Here is a 27,001-nt window from a genome sequence, read left to right as displayed (position 1 = left end):
TTTAAAAAAAAAGTTTGGGTTATTGTTTTGGGAAAAAATGGTTAACGGTTTCCTTTGAAGATGGCACATTTCAATCTGCTGAGCTGCTGCTCCCTGCCAGACCCATGGATCCTTCACCTCAGGTTCCCTGCAGAGTCTGGGCATTGGGGCTGTATGGAGGCATCCTTGAAACGGGACACAAACCACATCTGAATGTTTTTCTGAATGAAGATTGTAGCTGTTTGTTTGTGAAGAGAAAAAAAAATAGAATCAAGCAAAAACTTTATTCAGACATATATTTTATTAAGAAAATTTTAGGTGCATACACATTAATGTGAGAAATTACAACAATATAAAAGTGTTTATTTTCAAAATTTTCTATGAAAGGAGTAATTTCAAAAGCATAATAGAACTCCTCCATAAAAGCTGCCTTACAGGAACACAAATACAAAACCCTTTTCACATTATTTGGGAAGATACTTCTTTTTACTTAATAAAAATATAAAGTACAGTATTTACCACATTCTGACAACAGAGTTCTTAAGGAATGAAGGATGGGAGGTCCATGCAGCCCTTTTGTTATGATACATGTTTCTTCTCTGTGGCAACCAAAGTTTTGTGTTTTCAGACAACAATTATCTTGGTGGGGTGTTAAGAAAAAAAAAATCAAATTTGAGGTGATGAGTTTGCAAAAAACTTTGACTGCTATAAATCACATCACTCAAAACAAGTTGCCAGAGAAAAAGACCTTTTAGAGGCTAATAAAGGGAAATTGGCAACAAAAACTCCTATAGGAACTGCATTTTCAACAAAATGTGTATATTTAACTTTTTAAAAAAGCTTTCATTGCAAAATAAACAGTCACCTTTGCTCAAACACCCTAATCAAAAACACATCAAAATCACCCTTCATTTCATTCTTCCTCAGGCAGAATTCAGATAAGATATTCATACATAAAAGTATAAAGCTAGTATAAATAAAAAACTGACACAGCAATAAATACCATCTACTCTTAGAACTGGGATTTGACAGCTGCACATTGAAAATACCCACATGATGATTTCACATTCATGGAAGCTGCTTTTTCAGCATGGTTCAGTGTTACCTCTTGTCCCTCCTGTTCACATGTGGTCCCCATCTCCTCACGCTTCCTTCCCCTGACTCTGTCTTTGGTCTACAGTTTAAGGCAGGAGGGAACACCAAGTGCTCTCCCCAAGTGAGATGCTGCCAGTGCTGCTCCTCAGCCTGCTCTGGTCGTGGCATGGACAGGACAAACACGTGGTGCACTGGGCAGCCCAGAGATTGATCCTTCTGGTGCCAAGAGCAAGGCTGCTCTCCCCAGTGCATCATGCAAACAGAGTCAGGCTAACAGCAAAGCTTCCCACTCAAGGCTGAATTTGGTCCAAAGCAAGAGAAAGCTTTTAAAAGGTTCTCAAGTCTCTGGCCAGGTCTGTGTCACCTCTGCATTCATGCCCTGCTTGACCTTACCCAGGTGAGGAGGGTCACACTGCTGGCCCCTGAGCGCAGCCCTGTGCCCTGAGTGGGCTCAGATGCAGGAGCAGTGAAGCATCAGCAGCACAGAGGTGTCAGGGCCCAGTCCCTGTGTGTGAGGTTGGGGCAGACAGTCCCAAAACACCACACAAACACCTGGCTGTGCAACGTCCCTTGCCTTCCATGGACTGCATTTTCCTCCTGCTGCTCCTCATGCCTTTTTCCCAGGAACAAATGCCCTTGCTTTAGCAGGGTCTAGCCCTGCAGCCCCCAGAGGTGAAGCTGACAGGAGCCCCCCTTTGCTGCAGTACCTCCACTACCTGGCTATACCATCCAGAGCCTGGGTTTGACCAGGTGCTCCAGTACTGCCCATCTCAGTGCTCCTGTCACAGCACTCATGTGGGGTTGGCACGTTCCCAGTGACCTGTCCCTGCTGGTGCTGACCCAGATGCACTCCCTGGTAATCAGGACTGCAGCAGAGCACTGGCAGGGCTGTGCAGTCACATCTACCTAGCCCACCTTCTCACCCACCTTCTCACCAGAATGCCAAAGCTTCCCCTGGAAACAAAACGGTCATGGCCCCAGTCATAATGAACAGGGCATGCTGCTGAATCAAAATCAGAGGATTATTTAATTCTCCATTTACTGCAATGGGGATCAATCAGACCTCAGGCTGTCCTTTGACAGAAGTTATGTGTGAAGGATGCTCTTTCCTGGGTGACTTTTTCTGCAGTTATTCTTGGCTTGGACACTCACATGTCCACCTCTGGCAAACCACTCACAAATGCAGGTGGTTTGTGGGAATGGTGTCTAGGATATCAAATACAGCCCAGGGAACATAGAAAAATTCTGCTTTTCTCATAAAATTAATTTCTTTCTTTCTTTCTCTTTCCAGGAGAGGATCTGATCCTACTAATACTATATCAAAACTTCAATCTCATCAAGTACAGTGGTACCAGACCTTTCAAAACACAGACACAATATACTTAAAGCACCAGGCTGGTAATGATAACAAAAGGAATGTCAAAAGCACAAATACAAATATTTTAGGCACAGCAGTTTGTTTCTGCTTTAAAGCAAATGAGGTGAGTTGTTCCCAGCTGAAGGCCTCTCTGCAATAGCCCTGTTTTGCAGAAAGGACAAGACAAGATTTTTTACCTGAATCCACATGGAAATAATGGAGTCCCTGGATAGCCAAAGTGCCTCTGTGGCACTAAAGTTGCCTACCACAAAAGGGAGTGTGATACACTCCTCTCAGTGTTCCTGACACAGGCTGCAGGGAAGAGGGAAGATTTCTTTTGAATCAACCAGCTTAAAAAAGACACTCTTACAACATTTTTTTGTTGACAATACAAACACAGATACATACAAACACAAGCATTGTGCTGCACAAATGTGCTTCCCCCCAGATCTCAGTGCACAGCATGACATGATCCTTGCAGTGCTGCAGATGTCTCTCCATACCACGTAGCAGATATTGTGTATACAGGAAGGAATAAGGAGGAAGAAACTTCTGGCTTAGGGGATCAGTGCAAGGAGTGGTGCCTGTCACAGGCTGTGCTTTGCAAAGGGCATTCCAGAGGCTATCCTGTTCACCAGCAAACCCCTGATAGCTGGTGAACTGGGAGTGCTGGCCTTCATTTCCACACCAGTGAAACACCTCTCCTTCTACAAACTGCGCAGACCCCCTCCTGCCTCAGGCATCTCTCTTCTCCAAGGTGTGGCCACAAATCCTCTTCTGGGCATCTCCAGAGCAATCAGGGGTGTGGCTGCCCTCAGGCAGGTACAACTGTTCATGTAGGTGAAGGGTGAATAAATCTCAGCCTACTTCAGTGCAAAGCCAGACAGGCAAGCTGAAGTCCCCTCCTATGGATGGCTGGGAGATCCCTGGTGCATGGCAGCGCATCTGACTCCTCCAGCAGCTTGCAACATGATCTTGTGGTCAGAGCTTTGATAACCCATTCCTTTTTTTTTTTTTTTTTTGCTAAATTTATCATCAGAAACACAAGAACATAGGAAATGCCAGATGACATCAGAACTGTGTTGTGGCTCCTAACACACACAACTGCTACAAACCAAGTATTAGCACCTTGCAGTACCAGATGTGCATTGATCCAGCTGCTCACAGCTGTCAGCAAGGGTTCTGATCTTCAGAGAAGGGCTTTAGCCCTGTAGCCCTGAGTTTAATCACTCACCCAAAATATCTGTAATGCCACCCAGGGTAATGTTGTCTATTGTCATCAGTCTGATGCTTTTGAGCCTTCCTATGTTCTTGGCCTCTATGACTTCTGGAGGCAAGGAGTTCCGCCACTACTTACACAACATCATTGCACTGTACAGTTCATGTCTTTCTAGGTTTAAAACTCCAGGAGACTTGTATGAACCAAAAGAAAGTTAAATAAAGCAGGACCTCTACACAACAAAGGAAATAAAATGTCATATAATAACAGGGTTAGTTTAAATTGGTATCTGCCCCCAGTGCTAGGTAATAAACCAACCTGTATAAATTCATATTTTTCTCAAATAGTTACATCTTACTATATAAAAATAGCACTATGAAAGCAAGCCAATTTGTGCAAGGGGAAAAAAAACCAAACAAAAAAAAACCCAAAAAGAACCAAGGAAAAAACCTTTGGAATTGCGTGAAGCGTTGCTTTTGTGCTGCATGTTAGCAGTGAAATGTATTCAGTCCCTAATACTGGTTATCTGCTCTCTGGGTCCTACAGTAAGAAATCCTGTAGACGGCTTACAATGCTTGCCTCTTACATCTTGAACCTCCTGTTGATGAAGAAGAAAGTGAAACACTATTAAGGTTTATTTCAGTTGCAAAAGCTTATCAGGCCTAGTCAAACAGCAAATCTGTGTCTGGACTAACCCAAAGGCAGCCCCTCCAACCAGTAATTGCTGGACATTTTGGGAGAAGTTCTCCACAAGGAGCTACTGGGGCCCAGCAGGGCAAACCCAGCAATGGGTGTTATTTTGGGCAGGTTGTTCTCATCGCAGTTAGTAAGGTGTTCAGAACTAATACAGTAGGAAGGCTGGCTAGAAAGCTTATTCTGGACTTGAAAGCCAGAGCAGAGAATTGTCGGTGGGCAAAGAAACTCGGCAAAAAATACAGCAGGGAAAGGAGAGATTAATCATTTGTGAGCAGCCCCAGTAGCAGAGCAAGTGGCACTGGGAATGCCTCCTCTATTTGCTCCTATCCCACAACTCTGATGGAGCTTATGGACTGCAGCTCCAGAGAGTGCCAGGTCTCTGTGAGGATGGAGGAACGTAGAGGGCAGCCCATGCTCTGCTCTTGTTTGGCTTCCACCGTGGGGTGGCTGGAGACTAGAGGCAGGCAGTGTTCTGCCAGCCAGGAGCCACCCTGAGCCTCCCTGCCCTGGGACCCCACCTGGTGTGAGCAGCTGGGGACCACAGCAGAGCTTGTGGTGACCAGCTGCCCAGTGAGGTGAGGTGACAGGCAGGCAGGCACTGCATTGTGAGCCCTGGAGGGCTGAGGGAGGGAGCTCAGGTGGGGTGCAGACAAATGGAGTGTGCCATGCTCAGTGTGAGCATGATACCCAGGAGAGTGTGGGTTAGGCATCACAGCAAAGTGCAAGTGTCTCGTGTGTGTGGTTCACCCAGAACAAGGAGCCACTTTGGGCTGATGGCCTCCAGGTTTTGTCTGAAGTGACTCCTGTTCCTGCTCCAGGCTGGTGGCCTTTTGCAATCTAGATGAGGTCACTAAGACTCAGTTACAAGTGGCAGAGGGTCAACACCAGCTATTCAAATACTGATGTCTCAGCTCATCTTGACTAACACCTCTTCCAATGCCTGCTGGACAGCTAGGGCTCTGTGACCACAGCTAGAGACTGACTCCCAGTAAAGGCAGCCTCAGAAAACTCATCTAGGCACAAAGACAATGACTAAACCATGAGGAAAACTTCTCCTCTGGAGATATCTTTTCCAACATCCCACAGCAGTAACCCTGTATCTCTTGGTGCAGAAATGCATGACAAACCACCCTTGTGAGGAACAAAAACCTGGGACACTTGGGACATCCAGAGCACTGGTATATACAACACCATTCTCTGGGAATTGCCTAGCATCTCCCATAGGAAAGGCAGCAACCAGTCACCCATGCACCACATCATGCTGTCACCACGTGGTGCTGCATTTCTCATTAAAAAACACTAGTGGCAAATTCACAGCTGTTAGAGTTTAACTCTGTCAGTTTGATATTGGAGCTAAAATAAATAGGGCTCCGAAACCTTTACCCTGTTTTTGACTTTGTCTTTGCTTCAGGTTTATTTTGGTCTCTCTGTGTGTCCATTTTCCCACTTGTAAAATTTTGTAAATTTTATAATTCCCATTTGTAAAATGGGCAAATCATCCCACATCTGCTGTAGCTAAACTTGCCCCCTGTTTTGAGAGTTTCATCTCTATAATACTCTTTTGGTGGAAGGGGAGAGATGTTGTCCTCAACAAATATGGGGGAAAATGGAGGTCTGGATAGGCTAATATATTTGCCCAAGGTCCCATAACATGGTCAATGGAAGAGCAGGGACTTCAACCTGAGGTGTCCCAGCTCAGAAACTAATGCCTCCTACCATTCTTTCTCCCTGGAGACTTTAGTGGTGTTGCACGGGAAGGGCAGAGTGGGCCCCGTTTCTTCTGTTGCTTTTTTTTATGAGTGCGATGACGTGGTCTAAATTAAAAGAAAAATATAAGAAAAAGACTGCCATAAATTATCCATATACAAAGGCCTCATTCACATTTATCTTATGGTCCCTTCATATCTTGCTGGCAGGGTGCAATATCACATCCCCTTTCATATAACCTCTGTCTGAGAGAAATGCCAGACAAGTAAAAGCATCCTGGTGGAAGAACATTTGCAAACCCTGAGGCCAGAACAACCCTTTTACCCAAAATGCCAAAGCCTCCTCAAATGCCTTCCAGAACTTCTCATTCAGGAGCCTCACCATCCAAAAAGTTCCCCTGAGGTACAGAGGAAGCAGAGGGAGAGCTGGATTTCTGGCTTCCCACCCAGTGTTCCTGCTGACATCAGCAAGAACCAGTGGCTGCTCTGAGGGGGTTTAAGGCATTTGGTGCCTTAAAACAAGGCTGTAAAAATAAACACCCACATCGTCCCCCTTCGTGTGGGGCCTTGACCCAGCACATGCTGGGTGGAATATTGGGAGTCTGTTCTTCTGGCGCCTTGTACTTCAACTGTTACTTACAAATTAGGTTAGAAATTAGGAAGAGCTGCTACACCAGGGTTTGGAAGGCAGCAGCAGGGCTTGGCTGCCAACACAGCCAGCCCCTACACATTCAGAGTTTCTTTTCCTTTCTCCCAGCTGGCTTAATGGAAAGATTTTTCCCATGTGAGTTTGTTATCTTCTCCAGATCCATCAAATCTCTCCTGCAGTAGCCACCGAGCTTAACGGACTCCGGCATCTTGAAGCGAGGGGAGCTCTGAAGTGGGACTGTATTAACATGACAGTGGATGAATGCTGGATGATGTTGGCCACAGCAGCTGCACAATGATTTCTAAAGCCAGTTAAGGAATTTGGATTCCTGACAGCCTGAATGTGTTTTACTGATGTCTCATGTATATATTATATGGAGATGTGATGAATATAAAGCAATAATAAATGCTAAGCGGAATTAGTGAGCAAAAAAATTCCCTAGTAAAAACCATTTCTGGTTTCATAATATTAAACTGTATCGGACTACTCTTTTAAGAACTTTTCCTTGCCCTTAGCTGCAGATTATAACACTGAAGATATTTTCATATTGAAGTACTGGTATAGATTAAGATGTCTTCACGGTTTGGATTCTACTTAAGCAATTACAAGAGCCCTTTCTACAAAACGTATTGATTTTATTCCAGAAAAATAAATTCTCATGTACAATTGGGTTTTCATAACATGAAACAATTAGCCATTTTATTGCTAGTGCATATAGGGTAATGTCACATTTCATACAATTTCGGTACAAGTGAAAAAATATAATATATGGCTGATTGAAACTGATAGCTACATTAACATTTATAGATCTATATAGATTCATTTTACAAGCTGTTAGTAGTTTAGAGGGATATTGGTGTTTTAAACTACCAACATTCATATGGCTCCAATTCAAATATATGAATTGTTTGATGCGCTATAAATATATTCAAAGTACATTTCATTGAAGAAGTCAAAGCTGTGCACTAAAATATATCAAAAACATGCCTTGTGAAAATGCTACAGACATAGCCCTGACTCTCTGTGGAGCATGAAAATGCCACTGGTACTAGTATCACTAGGTGGAAAATGAACATAATGCCATGATTACAGGATTAGGTGATGGAGATATATGCTTTCTGTCATCTTATTTCACAAAGCTGGGACCAAATTCTCTCTTGTTACTCAATGTAAACCAGGAGGAATCCACCAAATTGGCAGAATCGCTTCTGTATTAGCATTATTAAAGAAAACCCAGAATCTGGCTGGAGATCAGGCAGACTCACTGGTTTCAGCAGGGCTGGTCTCAGATCTTCACTAGTGGTAGTAAGAGCAGAACATGTTCCAGCTGAGTTGCTCCCCTAAGTCAGACAGGCACATAATCATATTTGCCCAACCTTGCAGATTTCTAAAACGCCTCCTAAATCTCAGGTTGGGGATGATAGTAAACAAAAACTTGAGCAGGTTTTCCCAGTTTGTAAAACCAAGTGGCTCAGGTCCCTAGGATATTCAGTATGGGCCACATCCTGCTCTTAGGTTCAGTTGTGCCTAAATCCAAAGCCATTCTGGCAGCATTAACCTGGATTACCACTGCAGAGAATTTGTCCAGAGGACAAAAGGGCTGAGTGCTGGCAGCAAAGAAGGCACTGAGCATCAGATGAGATGGGAGGAGCTGTCAGGGCTGGAATCACATTGGCTTAGTTAGCTGGCTTCCTTCCTTCTTCCTCCTCACTCTTGGCCCCAGTGCAGTCCCCAAAAGGGACACATGGAGGAATCTCTCTACTTCTGGTGGCATTTTCCCCCTTGCTTGTTGTAAAAACACAGGGGGACAAAGAATTTTTTTTTCTTTTTTTAGCTCTGACCCTTGTTCGTCAGATGCATTTACAAAGGAAACAGTGGAGACCATTCAGGTACCTGTGCCCCTCATCTGCCCTGGGGCCATACTTTCCCCAGTAATACATTGTTTTGGCAAATGATTGGATTCCAGCCCTGCCTTCACCCTAGAGATGCAGGGCGGACAAGGTTCAGCAGGGTTACAGCGCAGTTAAGTGGGGTGGGAATGTGATGGGAGGGTGGCAGGGATACTGAGTGCACAGGTAGGCTAGCTGGCCAAAATGTTGCTGCAGGACCAAGCTCAGCCCAGGGCTCTGGGCAAGCAAGGGAATGCTTTGTACCATCCTTTGGTATGTACCATTTTCAGTGCTGAGGGCTGGAGCCCTCCCCTGCAGCTCAGCACAAAAATGCGCTTGGTGCTGCTCTGCTCATCACAACATTGAACAGAGATGGGCTGAGTCCACCTCAAAGTAGGCATGATCAACCATTTTCAAGGGGAATAAAAACAGGTTTAAAAAGTCTGAATTTGCCAAGTTTGGCTGGCTTTCCCCTGGTATTGTGGGAAAGACTTATTCATGGTAGCCCATCGTGCCTTGGCCAGCATTAACAGCATTCACAGTGGGCAGCAGAGAAACAATTTTCAGCACCAAGAATCCCAAGGCCTCGGCTGCCTGTGCAAGCAGACACCCAGTGTAACATGGAGAAGGGGCTCCAAAGACACCGGAACGATATAGATTCTCAAGAAATTGTAGTTTGGCTGGAGAAGAAAGGGCATTAAAGGAAGAATTTTCCTTGGGAGAACAGCTTTTTTTTTTTTTCTTTTTTGAAGAGGATGAGTTCGGGACCCCAGAACAAACTCATTAGCACAATTTTTTGCCTCAAACCCTGGCAAAATTCTTAGTTTAACATCTAGGATATATTAGAAACTGTTGTTTTAATACAAATTATGTCAACTCCAAACCCTTCTTTGAAACAATATCTGATTCCACAAGTACTTTGTCCACATGGTAAAAGCCAGCCCTTAATGTTCTACCCTTTAATAATTCAGGATGTTAGCTGTTAAGTCCATTTGTCTCTTGCCTTACTTGTTTAAAGCTTTCTCCAGATATTCCTGGATCCACTTTAACTTGGGATCAATGCACACTTGCTTGCTGTTGCTCTTGAGCCTTGCACTGCCAAAGGAGAAAAGTCAGAGTGAGTCTGGTGTGCAAATTCCACAGCCCACACCCACTTCCCCCCACACTGTGCCTTATTTTCCTTGGGTGCCAGTGCTGCTTTTGGTTAATCCATGAAGATGTGAATTATTTCTCCCATCCTTGACCTCCCTCACCTATTATAAATATCCCTGGCTTGGAAACCATCTCTCTCCTTTGACAGGTCTGTACTGGGAATCATGTGTGAGTGGAACAGACACAAAATTTGAATCTAAGACCTCCAATTCATACCTGGACCATGAATGAGAGCTCACCGTCATCAACAGAAAAATTTCATTTGGAAATACTGAAATGGTAAATGTAGGTAATTTTTGCAAGTAATTGATTTAAAACAGCTTTTAAATTCTTTAAATTCAACCCCAAACTGAAGTTTCACATGTTTTGAGGACAGACACCTCATGGATGTTCTGAAAGAAAGGGTGTAGTCACTTGTTAGCTTTTTGTTTTATCCAAGACTGAATTAACAGGTTGCAGGGAGGAAGACAACTGAAAGTGCCATAGTGCCAGAGGCAAGTTTCTCCTCATGTATTCACTCAGCATTGGAACCAAAGGCAGAAACCTCCTGAGGGTTTTCTCCTGGATGTCCAAGCTGCACTTCCCACAGCAGATTTTTTAGTTAATTCGAATTCTCTGTGAATTTGACACTTGGGCTCTCTGAATCTTTCATTCAGAAACAGGACAAATAGCTTCTCATCAACAGGTTTCACCCTCCAGGGATCTCAGGACCTCGAAAGAGCTGTTATCTCCCACATTCCCTGCAGCACCCTGCCTCTGCCCCAGCTGCTCCAGCCTCTGCCTTGGGAAAGTGCAGAGAACAGCAATTTTATGGAAGTGCCCATATGAATAAGTTCAGTACTTGTTTAAACATTTGCTGGATGGAAGCCATAATATTCCTCCCTTTATAAAATGAAATCTGCAGAATATAAAATGATGGTGTAAGAAATAAGAGGTCAAAAAGGCTCCTTGGTCTGAAGTTATGCAACGACACAGTTGTAACATAAACACATCAAGGATCAGTCCTGCAACCCCTGCTCCAGCACAGAGATGAATGGGCCTGATTCATATTTCCCTTACAGCAGTGCCAAGCTGGAGCATTTCCAGTTAAGTGATACCAACAGTGTGTAAGAATGGATTTGCTGATGTTAGCAATGCCTGGGAATTCTTCAGCTGACCTCACAGGGTACAGAAGCAGAAGCACACGTAACCAGTCTCCAGCCACATTCAACACAATTCCTCTCACCTCATACTGACACACTGATTTCTTCAGACACTCATTTCTGAGCCTGTGAGTCCCTGTTCCATGTGCAAGAAGGAGACACAGGAAATTGTATGGAGTGTTTAACCTGGACTGGTTTAGGTGTGTGCTTGCTAAAAATGCTCATTTCCCTGTACTGAAAAGCAAGGAATTTAGTGTGGACTTTTTAGAAGTAGACATTGACAGAAGAGTTCCCTGAATTTGGAGAGATGATTTCAATAGAATGAAAGAAAAAAGTCTGCTCTTAGGCTTTTTGTCTCCTTAACCAAAAAGGAAAATATACTTGTGAAAAAACAAACAAACAAGCAAACAAAAACAAAACTAAAAACCTCAACCAAAACAAAAAAATCCCAAACAATAAACTCAGAAAATATCTCCTAGCAACTGTATATTTCACTTAGTTCTCTATTCCTGAAAATGGCAGCTTTTAATTTTTTTACACCTTTGTTTTTTAATGCTTCAAATTAATCAAGATGAGAAATTCATGTGTTGGCTTTGACTTATTTCATCTCCTGTTTTGATGAAGACCTAGTTTAAAGTCATGTTTCAAGGGTATTTGGAGGGATGTATCAAGTACCTTACTTGTCAAAGTAACAAAAACAGGGTCAATTATAGGTTTGTATGTCCTGTGTGTAGCCCACACAAACACATTTCGGTCAGGAATGGGCAAGAACATGAGATGTTTCTGTTTCTGCATTTCATGCTCTTATTTATCTCTAATTACTATAATCCTATGTTAAGAGATAAATATATACTCTATCCTGTCTTAAATGCTGACATTTTCTTGAAACTAGTCCAGATAATTCCAGATCATCTAAAAAGCCTTAGCACTGGGATTCTTACGACACCACTGACAGTCCCAGAGCACAAATCCATGCACTAGTGCATGCTTGCTGCCAAAATTGTTTATAGGTAGAGATCAGAGTTAGTCACAGCTGGTTTTGCCATTTTTCTGAAAGGAAATTATTTCTCAGCTGAGGCTTACATTTTTCTCACTGTCTTCCACCAAATCCTAAGGCAGAAGGCACATGATAAAATGTGTGTGATATACACAGAGTGGTTTAAGACAGAAAAAACCTATACTAATAAAAATTGGTTCATGAATGGATAACCGCTCACATGCATTCCTGAGCAATCTCATGAAACCACACCAGTTTTCTGAGTGCAAAGGTTTTGAACGACAAAAATTGATTTTTACAGCATTTGAGTTGCAAGAGGAAGGGCTCAACATATGGGGCAAAGACAGAACCAGTAATGGGATCACTGCACAGAAACCAAACCTTGCCCCTGACACCCTCTTACAGAGGTTAACAGAAGTTGAGAGTAGTAAGGTTCCCTTGCAATGAAAAGATGAATGCTAAGGAGTTTTTTCTTCAGAAGGTTTTGAATTTTGAGAGGGGATCACCCATGAAGAAGTGAGCAAAAAAGACCTTCCTAAAACATACACATACATACACATCTACAAAGACGAACAAACAAAATCCCAATGTTTCCTGAAAATGAGGATTGCTTTTCCAGCAAAAAAAAAAAAAAAGGGGGGGGCTATTTTCCATTGGGAGCCCATTTTTCTGTTCTGCTGCAGTTTACTGAGTCAGTCCCTGCCTGGCAAGCATCCCTAGATTAAGCCATCACATTTCCAGGGTCTGTGCCTCCTGCAGAGGATACATGAAACACAGGAATTCCTTTTGCTTGTTGAGCTCCACTCCATGGAGAAGTGACCCATTAGAAGACTCAGACCACTGTGAAGGTTTTACCCAGGGTGTGAAGCTCCACATCCAAGGCCGTGCACAGCCTGTCTGACATTCCTGCTCACATACCCACGGGGGAACAGCACATGGGATCACACAGTGATGGGGACATCACAGAGAACACAGCTGGGAAACAACAGCTGGGCTCCTTTACATGCGTAAAGCAGGGTCCAGCAGTCCCTGACACAGGGGGTGAAGAGATGAATTGGGAGTCATGGCATGAAGCAGACTGAAATTCAACCACCAGGGCAGGCACCAGCTCTGTGACCCTTCTTTTTAACAGCCCAGATTTGCACCCAGGTGAAAGGAGCAAGAGACTTACACAATCTGAAGTGAGCAGTTGGGTGTGGAGAGGATTTTGAGGTGCTTAATATTGGCTCTTGCCACGTTGCTCTCGTAGAATCGACAGGGACATCGGTAAGTCAGGCTGACGGGTTTCTCTGCGGGACAAAGGGAGGGAAAGGACACGTTACCTCTGGCTCCCGGTCAGCAGCACAGATACACCGCTCAGGGCTCACAGAAATAAACGCCCTCCGAAAATGCAGGTGGGGAAAAAGCAGCAGAAAAACTGTAGCTTTGGGAGAGCATTTGCCCACAGCTCAGAGCACAATCCATTCAGCTCAGCGCCCGGCCTTTCAACAAGGGTGCGTAGGATTTTGGAAGACAAAAGAAGAGGGAGAGAAGATGGAGATAAGTAAAATGGAAGAGATTAGAATAAGGAGCCGCGCCATTGTACAGGGATGCTCCCCGTAATTAGACAAGATAAAGGCCAAAAGAGGGGGCACTTGTCCTCCGTGTTGTTCTACTCAAACGATTTTGACCCGAGGCCAAATTAGAAGGTAGCCAGAAGAAAGAGATGAATTCCAGGGAGCTCAGATCAAACCGGCTCGGCTCAGGTGCAGGCTTTTCACAGGGGACTTAGCGGCTACAGAAAGGCTCTGGCTTTGCAGGCGTTCCCAGGCCCAGCTGACCTCTCCCCGCCGCAGCAGCCCCGGCTCCCAGCAGAGGTGCCCGCACAGGAGAGGCGAGATCCCAGCGGCTTCACATCTGACACCCGGAGTCTTTTGAATTTCTAGCCTGCGGCTAAGTAAGGCAATCGAGGAGACACTTATCAGCCAGGGCGTCCCCAATACACTATTCAGGGGCCACCAGGCTGGATGAGAGTTCTGTCACTGCCATCACTAGGGACAGAATTAAGTTTAACCCCTTAGGCTAAAAATCTGCCATGTATATGTATGCAGGACTGAGGAAAGCAGCCTGGCGCCTACCACAGCCCCTGATGCCCGATTTCTCTATGGCACAACTTAATTACTGGCAATCAAGTGCACCTAAGCAAGGTCTTCATCGGACTGTAAGTCTGAAAGCGCCATGCACAATAAAACACAAGCACAGAAGCCTTGCCCGGAAATCTAAGAGATGCCTAAGATTTTAAAGAATTTCCCAGTGGAGCAGTTTTCAGCCTCCGGGAGGAATTAAATTCATACACCTAACCCTTAAAATCTGGTTCATGCTGTAGATGGTCAGATCTATATCTGGCAGGGCTTGAGATCCCATATGGCAATCCGCCATCCTGTTTGTTTAGCCACACAGGAATACTTGCAGCATCCAAACCCAGTTCCCTTTCAAGGCAAATGGGGAGATAAAGAGCCAGGAAGGGCTTGGAATTCCTAAACAGCTGTCTAGGAAGGTGAGAAAAGAGACAGGTTTTCAAGCGCAGCAGATCTACATATATTGCACATTAATCTATGCCTGTCTCTAGCACGCATAACCACAGACAACAGGGTGAAATTGGCCCGTCCTGAGGAGAGAAGGCCCTTTTTTTCCCAGTGTCTCTACCAAGAGATGAGGCAGAATCAGATCCCACAGGAGAGGAACCGATCAGCGGGAATAGAACTTCTCCTGATTCACACCAGAATCTGGGCTATAAATCGAAAAAATTGAAGGACTTTTCCATCAGTTTTCTGCCACTGCAAACAGCGGTTCCATCTGTGAGTTAATAATGTGCAGGGAAAGGAGGAAGGAGGGCTACAGAGTGAGCCCCGAGAACATGGATTAGACTGCCTAGTGCTAATGTGGAAAGGAGTGAGGAAGGCACTAGGATTTCCCACTGCAAATCTGTGCCTGACAGCTACACATCTGTGGATTTGTATTGGAAAGGGGGGCTGAAACTGAATACAGTCAAACAACTCTCAGCACATCTGTAGTGATAGTGTCTCTGCAAGCTTGTCCCAACCAAGCTTAAGCCAGCTTTAACTTAAACAACGTGCAAGAGATGAACTGTTCAGATCCACGATTTGATAATGCAATCCTGTCCTCCCTCAGACTCGAGGTGGGATTTTCAATCCCATACCATTTGAAATCAGGAACAGAGAAAGTTTAACCATGACTAAACATAAGTCCCAAAGTTGTTTCCTGCCCAAGAAAAAGCGTCCAGCACAGCAAGGAAGAGGGGAAGCCCCAGTATCAGTGTGCTGTTACCCCAAGATGCAGTGGAATGACAAACCCCCTCCCAGCACAAGAATCCCTTTGGTGTTTATTTCTGTGTGCCTTTCTTGGTGATCAGGAGCAGGCACTGAGCACCACTGGGTCAGCTCTCTGCATCCCCAACAGGGAATCAGTGACTCCTGTCTCACCATGCTATCAACAAGGCTCAAACCCAGGGAAAACTGGTGCATATGGCATCTTCCAACACATGAGCCCCTATCTTCCAAAAGCAGGAGAGGGAAGGGGCTGTTTGGAGGCTGTAATTTAGGACAGGAACATTTCTGGTCTTACTCTGAGGCTGACAAAGCCATTCTTTATCTCTTTTCAAAATTTGAAACATATTCTTGCATGTACATTAATTATTCAGCTTAATCAGCTCTAATCTACCAATCTGTACTCCGAGTTCTCTGACATCTATCAAACATAGCACAAGCTGAAGCCATTCTCTCAGTACAGCAAATTAGTATAATCTGTTAATTGCCTTATTACATGAAAACATGTAACTGATGGCACACAAAGCTTTTGAGACTTTTATGTGTCTGGCACATTTGGTTCAAATGGATGAATACAGTGAAAAGTTACAGAACAGCCAGATGCCGGTTTGACATCTCAATGTCATTCCTTCAACCTAACAAAAAGAGAACACCCCCTTTGGTCTCGACTAGGAGTTTGTGTTTTGGAACTTTTCAAAGAATAAACAGTTTTATTGTTTTCCAACTCAAGTTGAGTTTTGTTGTCTCTGAACACCTACTTTTGCTGACAGATTCTCTCTAGAGACAAAGCACAAACAAAGTGTTCTCAGAGTGGCCACTTGTCAGTGCTGGACAGTACCTACTTCATCCCACAGGGATCTGCCTCTCCTTACCCACACTGAAACGGGACAGTGAGGGAAGAAGGCAGTTCCCAGTTCTGCTGCAGTTATCAGTAACATGCTGTGTGGACTAGGAAGCTCTGGATGCTTGAATAGAGAGGGAATCTATACCCAGGAAAGCAGGATGGACACAAACAGACAAAACATTTGAGGAAATCATTTTACTTCTGTTCAGCCTAGGGTGCATTTATCATTATCAGGAGATGGCTGATAACTTTTTAAGTGTAGAGCATCTCCATTTCCCTGGAAAGCAAGGCTGGGATAGACAGACACACAGCTTTACCAGGTAACTAAGAAGAATTCAGAGCTCACCTGCTCCCCAGCACAAGGCAGCCCTGTGAGCCCTCATCTGGATCAGGGCTGAGAACACTTAATGACACGCAAAGTAGGCAAAAACCTCCACTCTAACCACCGCAAGACAGTGGGGTCACTTTGCTTACACTAATTTCTCTCCAGCCCTTGTGAGCCATCTCCTCCCTCAGGTAGCCAGGTCCCGACACGCTTATCCCGACACACACTCTTGTCCCGACACACACGCTTGTCCCGCTGTCAGGGTGGAGAGCAGCCGGCTGGAGGCAAGCCGGGCTGCAGCTGGGCGCTGTAAGGATGTAAGGGGGATAAGAGCCCCTGTCCCTTCCTCCCTCCAGAGACGAGGGAAGCCGCTCAGGCACCGGCGGCCCCAGCCGCTCGGCAGCTGGTGAGGCTGGCAGCCGGGGGCTGGAGCTGGCACTGCCAACCGTGGTCCCCCGGCTCTGCCTCCGCTACCTGCCGCTGTCGCTTCCCATCCCGCAGCCCCGGGGCAGTGGATGCGGCGAACGCGGCGGCGGCTGGAGTCCACCTGCCCGGGACATTGGGGCCTCTCCGGGCAGGGCCGGCTCCGTGCTCCAGCGGGACGGGGCTGTTGTGCGGAAAGGCACCGGGAAATCTTCGGGGAAAACTAAACTCTCTCAAGCTAAACAAGGAGGGCACCGGAGAGCATCCTCTACCTCCCTGGGTGGAGAACACCAAAGTTTCATAGGTAAGAACAGGAGAACAGAATGAGAGCGGAGGTGTGAAAACCCAGCTAGAGGACACTCGACGAGGCAACGAGAGAGGGCAAATCTCTGCCAGCCGCAGGAGGAGCGTCCGGAGGATGCCCAGAGGTGGCGGCCAGAGCCCTCGTCCCGCCCGGAGTCCCGGGGCACAGAGCTCCCCGGGACAGCGCGGGTGTCCGCTGCCTCCGGGGCTGTCCGAACTCGGGGCACTCCACGGAGCACAGCTGGCACAGTAACCCGGGCACCTGGAGCTGGCACCGGGCTGCGGCGCGACACGCGGGACGGCGGGGACGGCGTGGGGCGAGCGGGCTGTGGCGCGGCGCTGCGGGTCGGATGTGGCTGCGCGCCCCACGCCGCCAGCCCGCGGACCCCCAGACCCCCCGTCACGGCAGCTCCCTGCACCCCAAAACATCCCCGTGCGGTACATTCCTACCCAGTGACCGCTTTGACTCAGCTCTGCCCTGATTGAGGAAAGATAGACCACGACAGGGGACAGAAGAGGTACCGAACAACCGCCTGTTTCTAATTCCTGGTAACTTTTAGGGTTGGGGTTTTTTTTGTTAGAGGGAAAGTCGATATGCATATTTAGCAGCCAAACCACCTCCCTGCAGACGGAGCGCTGCTGAAAGCCTTCCCCCAGACGACTTCAATCTGGGGCGAGTTTGGCAGAGAGAACCGCTTTGGCCAGCTCTTTGAAAAAAGCCAGGGAGGGATGGAGGAGAGGGAGGAATGGGAGCCCGCCTGCTTCCAGCTTTGCACAGCCATCGCTTTGGCTCCCCAGACACATCTGAGCCGAGCCAGGAGAGCGGTGCAGCTGCGGGGAGAGGGGGAAGAGCGGGGGATTCCGCGGGACCATCGCTCCCGGCCCCGCAGCCCACTTACCCTCCGAGAGGGAGATGACGGCCAGGGCGAGGGCGAGCAGCGCCAGGGCGCGGAGCTCCATGCTGGGCTGGCTGGAGGAGGCGGCAGGCGCTGCTCTGCTCGGCTCTGCTCGGCTCGGCTCTGCTCGGCTCTGCTCCGCTCTGCTCGGCTCTGCTCCGCTCGTCCCGGCGGCCGCGGCGCTCTGCTGCTGGCGGCCCCTCCGCCCCTCCCGCTATAGAGGGGCCGGGGGCGGGGGGAGGAGAGCCAGGGGGAGTAGCTAGACTGTGATTTATTGCCCGTGGCATGTTATTACATCCTTCCTCTGCTAAAAATGGTTGGAAAGAAACCAAAAGAGCGAGGGCTTCTCGCTTCGCTCCGTCAGCCTCTCCCCAGGCTCAGCCTCTGTCCCCCCAGCTCCGCGCTCCGAGCCCCCCCAGGACCAGCGGCTCGGGGGCCGTGACCGGTGTGTGTCACCGCCGCCCCATCCAGCCCCAGGGGGAAGAAAGTTGTTTCCCCACCAAACTGTGCCACCCCGGCACGGCGGCTCCTAAAGCAGAGCTACTGGAACCGGGATAGCGGTACGGGACGCGTCCCTCAAGTGTTCACACACGCATCCCTGAAGTGTTCACACCGGGGAGAGAAGAAAACTTCCCCTTCACTCTGGTGGGAGCGAATTTAGATTGACACTGGCGCCCTGGGCATCGCGTACAGCGCCTCGTACGAAGAATCTTCGAAGAAGTTTATGTGGGTATTTGAGGAGAGAAAAGGCAGAGGGGAGAGAGGCTTTCATTTTTTGCCCCTTCGTGTTTGGCCCTAAACACCACCTCTTCCCTGCTTTACATCACCCCAGTAGTATACTTGCTGCCAACATTCCACTTCCTTTGTATTGCAGATGCCACTGGACTCCCTGGCACCTCTGCCGAAAGCCCTGGTAGCCCCGCAGAGCTCAGAGGCCCGGGGTGTCACTTGCCCTCAGCTATTACAGCATTGTCAAGTGTAAATGACTTACACTGTCTGCAGCCCAAGCCCACAGGACCCTGTTTGTTGCCATTAAAAACTTAAAATAAACATCGAAGCTTCGATTGAATTTGGATTCCTCTCGTCTGCATTTATTGCAGTGCAGGGTCGAGTAGGTAAAGCTAATCCTTGTGTGGAGATGTTTGAAGGACAGGGTCATGATGCCACCAAAAGCACCAGCATGGCTGTTTTGTACCCTGGGTAACTGCTAATTCTCTCAGCCACAGACCACGAGGTTAGACACGGGAGTCCAAATGTCGCATCTTGCTACCTGTGGCAGTTTCACTGAGAAAAGATTGTGTTTCTGAAGGGCAGGAGAAATACTTGCAGTGATGCTTGGTGATGAACAGGATCCCTACGTGACAAAGACACACAACCAACTCCCTAAATCTACTTATTTGTATTTCTTAGCGCCTTCTTACCAAAGAGCACTGAATTTATTTAGGGTGATTTTGCTCTTAGACCCCCTCCTTTCTTTTAGGCGAGGAAGCACAGTAGTGCACGAACTTGATTCACTGAAAGGACCAATAGCTGTAACCAGTGCTGAGAGCCTGGCTGCTGCTGCCGTGACAGTTGTGACACTGCAGGGATGGGAGAAGCTCATCGCAATTGCAAACACTGCTAGGAGTGCTGCTGTCCCCACAAGCGCTCCCACTGGTACGCAAGAACATCCACACGGCACTTAGCAGAGACACTGTTACGTCCACACCACACTTAGAGTCACAATTACTTGTAGTAATAACACTTAAAAGAGCAGCGTGTCTTTGCTGTCGCTATTGCCACAGAGAGAAATACCTCAAGGATCTAATCAAAGAGACTGCATAAACGTGGAACAAAATCAGAGCCAAATCTTTGTAGCAGTCTCCCCCTGGGCATCCCTAGACATGCAGGCGTGTTGTAACTGAAGGTGAAAACTAGCTGCTTCTAGGAAATGTCTGGACAGACCTTCGGAGCTGAGTCGAAGACTCACAGCACGCAGGTGAAAGGGCTCCCTCTACACCTCGGGATAGCTGAGCGAACAGCAACAAGGCAGGAGGATGCCTCGGTCCCCCTGCGCCTCGTCTGCCCCCCATTCTGCATGGGAGATCAAGTCTCCCGGGGAGAGGGGCAGGAGGACGGAGATACCACACCCGGCACCACCATCCCTCCACAGCCTCCCGAGTCCCGCAGCCAGCCCGGCAGGGGGATCCCGGCGGGGCAGGGAAGGAGTGCAGGTACTGGGTGAAGTCCCGGGAGCTCGGCGGAGAGGCCGCCCCGCCGAGTGTCTGTCCCTGTCCGCCAGCGTGCCCAGCCCGCTGCGCTCCCGCCGGGCACGGAGCGGACACCGAGGCGGCTGCGGGGCTGCTTCGGCAGGGCCGGTTCCCGGAGCAGCACAGGGGCAGCCCGGGGTGTCCCAGCCGGAGGGGAGGGGAGGTGTCGGGTCGGGGCTCAGCACGGCGGTGTCCCAGGCGGAGCGGAGCTGTCGGGTCGGGGCCCCGAGCAGAGCGGGACGCGGGGACAGCGAGGGACGGAACCCGCACGGCCCCAGCCCCGCACGCCCCAGCCCCGCCCCAGCCCCGCACGGCCCCAGCCCCGCACGGCCCCGCACGGCCCCAGCCCCGCCCCGCCCCAGCCCCGCACGGCCCCAGCCCCGCACCGGCGCTGCCCCCGCGCTTCACGCCGCCACCCCGCTCCTCCCGAGTGAAGAAGAGGTCTCCAGGCAACAATCGAGCTCTTCTGAGTGAACTCCGAGCGATTCTCATGAACAACGATTTTTGGTTTTTCTTCCCGTCAAGCAGAAAGTGCTGCCTACGATACAACAACTTGTGAGCTTAAGGTTTAAGCAGCATAAATTAACAAAACAAAACAAAGCATCAAAACTCCCTCTCAATGGCAGTCTCGTGGTTTACCCCCGCCCCAAACTAGAATTAGGAACTCGGGGAGATCTGAACGAATTGAACGTTTAAAAGGAAAATCAAATGACTTGCCAAGCGTTAAATTCCTTGAAAAGTTCGTTTCAACTTAATGTTAACTCCCACAGAATTGACCAGTGTTTATCTGAATGCTCAAAAAATCCAGCCTACACCCCTTGATGATCTGGGCGGCTGAATATCTCCCTCTCCCCCTTCTCCCCCCAAACAGCTGCAGCCAGAACTCCCTAATAGCCAGTAAATTCAATCTTTTATCTGAATGCTAACAAAGAAAGGATGAATTCAGAAACCTTAAATAGACCTACTGTTGACTTCAACACAGCTTGAAACAGCCTTTTTTAATAATAAAATATTCCAAAATTTTAGTGTGTTTGTATCAAATTACATTTCCTCTTAAATGAGGACATGGCAACATTTCTGTTACTTAGAATTTTAGACTGGCATAACACAGCAATGAAATCATTATTATATGAAGCTGTTTCAAACTCCCATAGATTATGTCTAAAACAAGCCATTTCTGGCCAGCACAACTAAGAAAATTTTGTGTGAGTCAAGAATTAAATTGAATGTCCTCAAGTTGGAAAATAGTAACCTTGTTTTCACCTTGTTCTCACTAATGCAATTTCACTGAGATCTTCCTTAAAGTTTCCTGGACTTATTAACTGTAACTAAATGCACCACTTTTTTTGGATGGCCATAGGATCTATATTTAAGTGGAATTAAGGTAAACAGCGCATCTCAACAATTTCAAGTTAAATACATTACAATACATTACCTTGGGTTCTAGAGTTAAGGAAAATTACATTTAGAAATCTGTATTTAATTAGGTTGTTGGATTGCACAATAAAGATACAAAATCAACCTTACCTCTTTGTTTGGGCATCTACTAGCCCACACAATAATGACTACAGCAGTTTAGTATCATCTCTAGATGCAGATTTTTTTTTAAGATTATGTTTTTTAAAGCATGTTTATACAACTTATTTCCTTATTGTATGATACTGTGACAGGAAGGAAATGAAAGATGCTAAAATGTTAAAATTGATATTAGCTACTGCATTCTATCCTTAGTGTACACAGTTAAGAGTACTTGGAGATTTTAAGTGCTTCAATATTTTTATGTATCTATATTATTTCATAACTTAACTCTGGAATTTTTCATCATATTAAAAAAAAAGATAAAACCCAACCAAACCAATCCATCCATATAAAATTCTTCCTTTAGTTGCTATATGACCATAACTTACTTCCATCTTACTGTCATTTTTGTTTTGCTTAAGAATTCTTTTTTTTATATAGCAGTCTTACTCTTGCAGCATTCCTACAGAATGTTTTTCCCCCAAGGCTATTAATCAGGTGAAAGCTTGAAGACTTTGTCATCTTGCTGCACATTCAAGCAGCAGCTAGAAAAGGACAACTGTAGTGTGACTTGAAGATCTTTCTTGACTCCTGTTTTTGACCTTCCCATTTCAAGTGCTACAACTATTTTCTCTTCTTATTGCCATGGCAGGATTCCAAAATCATCCTTTAAAAAGGTCCTGTGGCAAAAATAGCAATTAAGTATTTTCAGCAGACCAGTATAAACCAAGAGAAGTCATTTGTTGGATTTGTCTGTAGAAAGAAAAATCAATTTCCCCAAACAAGCAGATTTCAGATAGAATTGCAAGAGATCTGTTCTCATAGTAGTAAAATAGCCTCCAACATTCATGTACACAGACATATCCATAATGTATGTTGGCCCTGAAAGATTCCTTGGAGGGCAGAGGGAGAGATCAAATAGAGGTCAAGTGAGTAACTGTTTATAGATGGTTAACTAGAATGACAGAGAACTGTGGTAGCTGCTTTTGTAGCAGTATTTAAAAGTTTAGGCTTGCTTCCCTGGGAGTTTTGCATGTGATTTCAGTGGATATGAAATCAGCCCTTAAGGGCAGACTCCATCTCTTCTTTTATCCCAGCAGAGTACATCCCCACTTGGTCTAACCTTTCACGAAGAAACTCAAAACGTGATAAATTTTGCTTGGGTTTAAGTTTTGTTATGAACATAGCTCTTGGCCTCGCTGCAAGGAGTTTCCTGACGCTTGGGGTAAAGCAGAGCCAAGTTTGCCGTGCTCTGCCTCTCCCCCCGAGCACCAGGCTGACACCACGGAGGGGCCTTTCTTCCAGGAGTGTTTCAAACTGTGTGGCTTTGCTTGGGTTTCGCTTGGACTGTTCGGGTTCACTGAGCCTGCAGGCCACTGCGAGGAACCTGGACCTCAGCAGTAAAGGCCCTCGGTCCCCAGCAAGGGGAGGTACCTGGGAGGTCTGGCCAGGGCCGAGCTCAGCTCTGCCTTTATTCTCTCTCCATGGGAAAGCGATGCACAGACAAGCAGAGCGTTGGAAGTGAAATGGTTTAAGAGTCTGCAGGGAAAAGCTTTAGCCCAGTGCTCAGGTCAGGATGGTCAGGGGTCCTTACAACACCCATCTCATTTCTTTCAGCCTTTCATCTGACTAATCGAATATGAGTCACATGCCTCTTGGGATTTTTTTTTTCTTTCTCTTATTATTTGCTTTAATCTAAGATAGGCATGAACAAAACACCATAAACCAAATACCTATAGACTTTGGGGATTTTCAGACTCTGAAACAAACTTCCCAGCTGCATTCTTCCTCAAAAAAGACCTGGGGTATGTCTGTATTAACAGCTTGCGAGGTGAATATAAGAACAGATCTACAGAGCAAAGCAGTCATTCCATTTCATTTTAAGGGGTTTTTTTTAGTCTAGCTGTAGTCTTGCCCTGAAAACTAAATTGCTATTTAGCAAGAGGATTATGTGCCCTTCTGGAGTTAATTTTATGACTTTTTTTCATCCTAAAACAATCTCCTTCTCACATTCAGAGACAGCTCTGCGATGCAAAGCAGATAGAGATAGCGCTTCAGAAAGTCCAGGCCAGAAGCAGGTCCCGGATCCCGGTTAAAATCCAAAGGCGGTGCCCGGTTGGGTGTCCTGGGGAGCCCTCTAGTGCCTGGAGAGCGCTCGGACTGCGAGGAACACCGCCACAAACTCCCCTCCACTGCGGCTCCGCTTCTTTCTGAAGTCTGCTTCTTGCTCCTTCTCTTTTTCTTTATATTTTTATTATTTTTATTTTTTACCATTTCTTTTTCTTTCCTGTTTCCTTTTTTCCCCCCTATTTTCCCCCTTTTTCTTAACGTCTTCCTTTCTGCAAATATTCAGGGAAAATCTGAAAATCGGAATTTTTATACATGCCTTTTTATAATTAAAAAAAGAAAAATCCATTATTTTAGTGTTGCTTTGCAAAAGTCCTAGAGGCAATTAAAACCCTGAATATAGTCTTCTTGGGCAAGAGGAACCACAGAGTTACATCACATAAAAGATAAGAATAACCACAGAGCCACATCACATAAAAGCCCAGAGTAATAGGTAGGATAAAAAGTGAGCAAGGAAAAAAGGATGAGTGAGGGAAAGGCTATGTGCTGTGTACCCCTAGTGTGCTGTGTGCCCACAGCCAGGCATTAGGGGCTGGGCAGCATCTTCAGGAAATACCTGCCTGCTGATGAGGCAGATAAATTAAATCTAGTTCAGAGATTTTTTTCTGGGCTATGGGCAGCTTTATTATTCTCACATTGAAGCAAGATCCAGCAAAGGGATTGTTTGTGGTGGTGGAAATATTTCATTGGCTGGAACTGCTCTGGCGTTCATTGTGTAAAGTTGCCAGATGGCAAAAATGTTTCGTTTGCAATAAACAATAATTAACATCACTTAAGATACATGTCACTCACAGGACAAGAACATGTGTCTTACAGGTCCAGCCCTAACTGGGGTGTGCAGATTGGGACACACCAAATGCAACAATTTGCTCACTTGCTGGAGTGGTGTTTTACTCAGAACTTTCCTGGAACTTACAACCAATAGCTGACTGCATAACTGAGGTTTTCAAAGCCACCTCCTAAACCTTTGCTCATTTGAAGGGAAACACTCAGCCAGAAATGAGGCCCTGAAGGACACACCTGTGACCTGCCACTCCCCCAGCATGCTAGCAGAAATATCAGCTGGTCATTTCTCCTCCTTTGAGCAGCTCTGGTCCTGTGGCTGTAGCTACTCTTCCTCTTTCTGCTTCAGCATTTTGGGTTGGAATACGTGTTTCAGGAGATTATCACCACTCATACCAAAACACAGAGGGAGTAATACCAGTTGGTACTCCTAGAATATAATTTTCAACATAATGGATCCCCAGCTGCTTATAAAACTTCAGCCTTCCACAAAGAGCATCAGAGCTGTTCAGTTACCAGACATGGAGTAGTACAGTAAAGCCATCTAACCCTCTTTTCTCACAGTGCAAGGTTGTTTCTGATTGAAGATTTATGGCCATTGTGTTCAATTGGTGCTTAAAAGTTTTTAGAGATTCAGCTTCTATTTCTTCCCTCAGGAGGTCTTTCTATAGTCCAATACGACTTTCCATCAGAAGTCTTTCCTTCCTAATGTCTCTACTTTTAAATCCTCCCTTCTGGAGCATAAAAAATCTGTTTATGCTAATTTACTACTTTAGAATATTCCTCTCTGGAGATGGTTTCCATTTCCTCTTTGACCCACATAACAAATTATAAATGTCCAGTTATTTCATTGTCCTATATCATGAGTCCTAAAAATGTTTCTCTTGTTGTATCTCAGTTCACTGAGATTTAAAGTATAAAACAGGCACTGAGATTTAAAGTATAAAACCACCTAGACACTGCTGCTGTGTAAGTGGTTTTATACTTTTAAGCCTTTGTGGCTTTGTTAGCTCACCAAAGGCCATTTACATGTCATTTTCAACCTGGCAAAGACCCTATAGGTGAGGGATTTCTACAGACTGAATTTCATGTCAACAAGTTTAGCCATGATTTTAATTGACCAGACTGGAACACAAATGTGCAAACAGCAAACATTTGAAAAAAGCATCTGTGTAGGGTTTGTAATCTCATTTTTAGGAGTTACTCAAAATTACTAACCTCAGAAAAATCAGTATATTCATAACTATATGGCTGCAGGAATTGGCTCCTCAGAACTTGCTTCATTCCATAGAAAATACTGAGATCTAAACAAGGCAGTTTAGAAGAAAATTTGTTAGACAGTTTTGCATTTCTTCCAATCCGCAGTGACTGCTCACATTTTCAGGAAAAAGAGCTAGCTCAAAATGTCTATGTATTTAAACTACTCAAAATGTATATGTATTTAAACTCCTGCACCACCTTCTTGTTTTGTGACATGTCCATTAAGCTAAGCCCTAAGAACATGACATATACATTAAGCTAAGCTCTAAGAAAGTCAGTCTCCCACAAGGGAATAAAGTAGGTGTTCAAACTTGGCATAGCCACCCCCTTCACACATGCATACAATCAATTCCCCAGTACAGTTTACTACAACTTTTTTTGGTGTGTGTTAATTTTGCAGAGCAAAATTCCCCACTCCCATTTTGCAGAGCAAACACAGCACAGAGGTGTCAACATCTGTTAGAGCTTCACAGCTGGACATTCCCCATGTGCTGTGAAGTGCCCAACCCAAATCTGCCTGGTGCTCTCACCCTGCCCTGGTACAGCTCCCTCTGTGGTGTTTGGACAGCTCTGGTGTGGGACCTGGGCTGGGTTTGTTACAGAGCACAGAGACCTCACTGGGGACAGCTCTGCTGTGGGACCTGGGCTGGGTTTGTTACAGAGCAGGAAAACCTCACTGACAGAGCACAAGCAGCTGCCAGCCCCCAGCCAGTTGCAGATGCAGAGGAAGATGCATGGGAGCAGTACAAAGGCCACATTATTTCAGATCAAAGGTGTGTGTAGCTCAGAATCCTCTCTCCAGCCATGCTCCAGAGCAGATGCTCAGGAGTGGAGGGCAAGCACGGCTGAAGCTCCCTGCAGCAAGCCCTCCCAGCACATGGCCCAGCGCCTGGGCTCAGCTCCAAGGAGGATGTGGAGCTCCTGACATCCCATTGATTTCAGCAGTTTCAAGCAGGTTTCGCATCATTTGATTTTAGCAGGGAATCAGAAACTTCAGTAGAAAGAAAGAACTGTGGATATTGACTCTGGTCTTTGAAAAATTTTGCACTATTCTCCCTGAAAAAAC

At 46.2% G+C, this 27,001-nt stretch overlaps 1 protein-coding gene across 2 annotated transcripts; it reads right to left on the bottom strand.

Moving 5' to 3' along the window:
* Positions 1-261: 261 nt before the first annotated feature.
* On the bottom strand, positions 262-18,164 carry CXCL12 (C-X-C motif chemokine ligand 12). Of its 2 annotated transcripts, XM_063163575.1 has the most exons (5): positions 18,002-18,164; positions 13,053-13,170; positions 9,599-9,685; positions 6,063-6,160; positions 262-4,248 (listed from the first exon to the last, which is right to left on the bottom strand). In XM_063163575.1, exons 1-5 carry the CDS (start codon positions 18,060-18,062, stop codon positions 4,217-4,219), a joined length of 396 nt encoding a protein of 131 aa, XP_063019645.1. In that variant the 5' UTR covers positions 18,063-18,164; the 3' UTR covers positions 262-4,216. The 2 variants fall into 2 exon arrangements, with proteins under 2 accessions (XP_063019645.1, XP_063019646.1); XM_063163576.1 differs by lacking the exons at positions 262-4,248; positions 6,063-6,160 and adding an exon at positions 7,316-8,041.
* Between the last annotated feature and the right edge of the window lie 8,837 nt (positions 18,165-27,001).

The sequence above is a fragment of the Melospiza melodia genome, chromosome 9, assembly GCF_035770615.1.
Source record: "Melospiza melodia melodia isolate bMelMel2 chromosome 9, bMelMel2.pri, whole genome shotgun sequence".
Taxonomy (NCBI): Eukaryota; Metazoa; Chordata; class Aves; order Passeriformes; family Passerellidae; genus Melospiza; species Melospiza melodia.
The sequence above is the reverse complement of the archived record's forward strand: the minus strand, read 5'-3'. Positions and strand labels throughout refer to the sequence as shown.

Excerpts from the sequence above, each read along its gene's own strand:
- CXCL12 (XM_063163575.1), bottom strand. The coding sequence starts at position 18,062 with ATGGAGCTCCGCGCCCTGGCGCTGCTCGCCCTCGCCCTGGCCGTCATC. Across the intron at positions 9,686-13,052 it reads AACTGCTCACTTCAGATTGT|TGCAAGGCTCAAGAGCAACA; the intron begins GTAAGTCTCTTG and ends CTCCTTTGGCAG. Across the intron at positions 4,249-6,062 it reads GTCTCCAGGGAGAAAGAATG|GAGGTTCAAGATGTAAGAGG; the intron begins GTAGGAGGCATT and ends CTTCATCAACAG.